The sequence below is a fragment of the Hevea brasiliensis genome, chromosome 9, assembly GCF_030052815.1.
Source record: "Hevea brasiliensis isolate MT/VB/25A 57/8 chromosome 9, ASM3005281v1, whole genome shotgun sequence".
In the NCBI taxonomy this organism is placed as follows: Eukaryota; Viridiplantae; Streptophyta; class Magnoliopsida; order Malpighiales; family Euphorbiaceae; genus Hevea; species Hevea brasiliensis.
In genome coordinates, this window is record NC_079501.1 from 7,509,944 (window position 1) to 7,514,295 (window position 4,352).

At 33.7% G+C, this 4,352-nt stretch overlaps 1 protein-coding gene across 3 annotated transcripts; it reads right to left on the reverse strand.

Annotated features, from left to right (window-relative positions):
- Nucleotides 1-218: 218 nt before the first annotated feature.
- On the reverse strand, nt 219-3,026 carry LOC110657994 (OVARIAN TUMOR DOMAIN-containing deubiquitinating enzyme 5). 3 transcript variants are annotated; one of them, XM_021815429.2, is made up of 3 exons: nt 2,886-3,026; nt 1,827-1,938; nt 219-1,381 (listed from the first exon to the last, which is right to left on the reverse strand). In XM_021815429.2, the coding sequence occupies exons 2-3, from the start codon at nt 1,925-1,927 to the stop codon at nt 514-516; spliced, it is 969 nt and encodes a 322-aa protein (XP_021671121.2). In that variant the 5' UTR covers nt 1,928-1,938; nt 2,886-3,026; the 3' UTR covers nt 219-513. The 3 variants fall into 3 exon arrangements, with proteins under 3 accessions (XP_021671121.2, XP_058008657.1, XP_058008658.1); XM_058152674.1 differs by having other exon boundaries at nt 1,827-1,937; nt 2,811-2,916; XM_058152675.1 differs by lacking the exon at nt 2,886-3,026 and adding an exon at nt 2,787-2,804.
- Nucleotides 3,027-4,352: the final 1,326 nt, after the last annotated feature.

The following is a 4,352-nucleotide window of genomic DNA, read 5'->3' on the forward strand; positions in this document are numbered from 1 at the left end:
CAAATCGTATGAGGATAACAACAGTAAGTAAAGCGGGAAAAAATGAAAATTATAAATCTTCTTTGACTGTTTTTTTCAAAGAAGTCATGGAAATTTTGGGTAATCAAGTTCTTGGCAAGCACCATTCATCCGTTTGGACTTGGTTTCGCTTTACGTCACAACAAAGTGACTCTCAGGGCTTGACCCATTGGAGGATAGATTTCAATCACTCACAAGCATAGTCAAATTACAATATTTTCATTACTCGACATTAATTTTATATAATTCCATACTTTATTGTATGGTTATACATGAGACCATAAAATTTTGGTTCTTATCGGTGAACATACCCATTGTGTTTTGTCCTAATCCACCATCTGCAACTCTATCATGAATTTTCTGCAGATGTTAATACTATGCAAATGCAGCTTTAATTTTTAATTTAAGGCTATAAATTGTCTATTCCCTCGCAACAATACAGAAAAATAAACCTGCATTGCAAAAAGTAACTCTTCCCAGGTGATATAGCGGTGCCTACCTGATCAAGTTTGGCACGACAGAATTATAGTGCTCCCCAAGCCCAAATGCATGTTTATGGTATGACAACAATATGCTTCCACTGGATGATTCAAATTTGTACTCTTTCCCCATCTCCACATCAGGGAAGGAACCTGAATATATCATGATAGGTCTCCTGAGACAATGAATTAAGGCCCCCAACTCTAGTTGCCCACCCCATGCTGATGTACACTCCACTTCTTTACAGTAATTCTCAAATCTTTCTTCCAGTGAAATATCAGAATCTCCTTCCATCATATTTTCTGATTGGAAAAAGGGAAGGAACTCTGATGCATGTTCTCTCATATAAGCTGCCACCATTTTTCGAAGGTCTTGGTATGTATAGGGAGAAGAACCTCCAGAAAGGACAGCTAGCTGATTCTCAATGGCTCTGTAGAGGCAGTGCCCATCGGGCTTGATTTCATTAACAGTCAATCCAAGTGGTTCTAGCTTTTGTTTCAATTTGTCATTTTCAATCATTCTATCACTTACAAGGTTGCTCTGCTCTTCTTGAATTCTTCGCTCCCTTTCTGCCTCTTGCTGAGCTCTTTTTCCCTTTTTCTTTGCACTCTTGCTGACCTTGGACTGTTCTGGTTGGTTTGTAACAGAAACACCAGCTATGGCCTTGACCAAATTGTCAAGGTTGCTTTTCTCATTTCCATTACTGCTGCTGCTATAGCCTAATGAAGCAAGTTCTTCAGTATGCTTCTCTTTGAGCTCAGTAGAAAGTTTAGAGATCTGTTCTTCAACCTGCTTCTTCTTAGCCTTTTGTTCAGCCTTGCTACCTTTTGCTGCAGCCTTTTTCAGTTCAATTTCTTTGCTCTGCAGTTCTGCTATCTCCTTTCTGCACGCATAATTTTAGACATGTGCCTTGATGTGAATTAGCAATTCAGTGGAACACCAATCTTACAAATTGATATTTTCCCATAAATAATTGCTGTAAGTTACAATTAAATCTGATATGAAACATTAAACTGGCGCATCATTTGGAAAGGTACAGAAAATGCAAACTTCACTTGCAGAGCATTCAAATTTAAAAGTTTTTGAAAAGGTAATAGAAGATTTCTAAATGCTGCCTTCTCCATTACAATTCTAACAATAATGCTGTCATACTGAACCACCTACTTGTATAGTTGTACATCAGAATGCTATCCAAAATTACAGAATATATGAAGGATCTAGTTATCATGAAATAGCCTCCAATATGGTACCATAACAATTAAGACACTGGAATCTGCCCAAAAGGTAATAAACAGACAATAATTGCTCTCAAAGTCAAATTTGTCTACCTGTGCCTAGATAGCATTTCATCACGAGTTTCTTGCTTCTTTTGAGATGCAGTTGCTGGAATGGCTTCAGATGGTTTCTCCTCTATTTCCTGTGTGTCCATCAGTAGATAACCTGAATCAAGGTAGCAATAATTCAGGGTGTGAATAAAAATCCTTGCAAAACAGACATGAGATCAGGAATCCTGTGACTGAGAATAAGAAAAAGAAGAAAAAAGATGAAGAAAGTACCCCACATAACCAGAGAAAACAACACTAACAAAAACTTCTACATAGGCAAAAATTTTATCTTCACTTTCAACTTCCTAATTCCTATTAACCTTGGAGCTACCTTCCATCAAGTATGACTACTAAAATTGTTTTTCCCCAAGAGTTGTCCACACATGAACTTTCTAAGATGCATTATGCAACTTGTGAGATGTCATGCTGTACAATTTATTTATCACTAGCCACTCTCATAACAGAAATGACCTGCTTAGAGGACATAAAGCATTTTGAGATACAATTTATTCCATTTGTTATATGATTACGAGGACATAAAGCATAACCCATGCTGTGTATGCCTAATCTGATAGATCTTTTATATTTTAAAAAAAAAAAAATAGGTAACACCATAATTAAAAAAATTAACACACACCATAATTAGGAAATTAATTAGATTAGGAAACCAATTAATCAAATTAGGAGAGGGATAACATTTCAGTTCACCTAATGGCCAATTCCCAATTCAGCCGTTTATGTTCAGCAAGCAAACAACAAATCATCCCATATACCCATCAATACAGTCAATCATCAAAGAGGCAAATAACAAATTTTCATAAAATAATCTGCATTTCGATGTCAATACCAACAAAAAATGAAAGTAAAATCAACAGGTCACTCTAACTCGTCATATTTCATTCAGTCTTTTGCCATAAAATACCAAATGCCAAACTAAAAGAGAGAAATTAAGAAAATAATAACTTGAGTCTACTTCTATTATACTTTCCTTAGCTTTCTGACCAATGCAAATGGGAGGAAAATAATAGAAGCAATTGGATGAGTAAATGAGAAAGAAAGAACCTGAGACTGAGAGAAGAACTTTGCTGCTAGGTTTGACGCGTGAAATCTACAAAATCTGAATGAACAAGGAATATTGGTACGGTATCCACCCGTCTCGGTGCTATTTTGATCCGGGCTGCCTATAAAGTTTGGCCCAATCATCTTTATTTTACAGGACTATGACTATCAACCATCTTTGCTATTCAAGAGGGCCCATCTGGCTTGTTATGACTAAAAATAAAATTAAAATAGGCCAATCCATTTTAAATGGGTGTCTCGCCCATTCAAATCATTTAACCAAATATATATATATTTTTTAATTTAAAAAAAATAAAAATAAATATAATTATGTAAACATTTAATTGAATTTTTTTTTTTTTATAAATAATTTATCTCCAATCAAGTATAAAAGATAAATATTCATTTTGAGCAGAAAATTGAAATCTGATACCTTATAAAAGTTGACACAAGTTTTCATTGGTATACTTGAATATCTCAGTAGTCTCAGTCACTGCCTCCCTCTCCTTCACTGATCGCCTAACTTTGAGTCAATTTCTTGGTGCCCATTATTTCAACAAACCTAATTGAGGGTTCCAATCTAATCTGCCATTCAAGATGACTTAATATTCAATATTCAATTGATATTATTTTTTTTTTGGGGTAATTTTCAATTAAAATGAAATGAAATGAGAAACGTAATTGATGCACATAATTCAGTGTGTTCGGAACACATGTTCTTTTTGTATAAATACGGAGCTAGTTATTGTATACATCGAGAATATTATTTTATAGCTATTACAAAAGTTCAGCTTTTACTTAATTTTAATGTAAAACTCATGTATTTAGAGATAGTATAGCTTTTTTTTTTTTTAATTTAATGAATGTAATATGAGCTGGTATAATTAATGGGCTACAGTGAAAGGTATCTTCTCTCTTTCTCACTATAAAAATGAATAATTTAGGGAGACATCTATATTTAATTAACCTAAAAAAATTAAAATTTTATATATAAGAAAACACTATTTTTTTTTGATATTTTTCACATATTTTTACGTGTCATCACCATCTCTATTGAAGTTGGCCGACATGTGAGAGCAGAACCAAGGAATACTGCAAATTCCTGAGACTTTGATATACAGAAAAGGAGAAATTTTACAATATATATATACCAGCATAATAGTAAAATATAATGATCTTTATAAATATAAAAATTCAGTTACTTTTTATTTAAAGAAAAATGAGATTTATGTATATGTGGGAGAGAACATGTACAAGGAAGGAAGAAGAGATGCACTTGCACATAAGATTGGATTTTATAATGATATGTAGCAGCAGGGCCAATTGCAGCTTTTATTCCTCCATTTGTCTCTTTAAAAAGCATTGGCCTTTACCCTTCCTAAGGGCATAATTTATCCACTCACCATTTATATAGAAAAATAAAGAAAAATTTCATTGCAGATCAATTTGCAGGGAAATCACAGAATATAA

Excerpts from the sequence above, each read along its gene's own strand:
- LOC110657994 (XM_021815429.2), bottom strand. The coding sequence starts at position 1,927 with ATGGACACACAGGAAATAGAGGAGAAACCATCTGAAGCCATTCCAGCA. Across the intron at positions 1,382-1,826 it reads GAAATGCTATCTAGGCACAG|AAAGGAGATAGCAGAACTGC; the intron begins GTAGACAAATTT and ends TTATGCGTGCAG.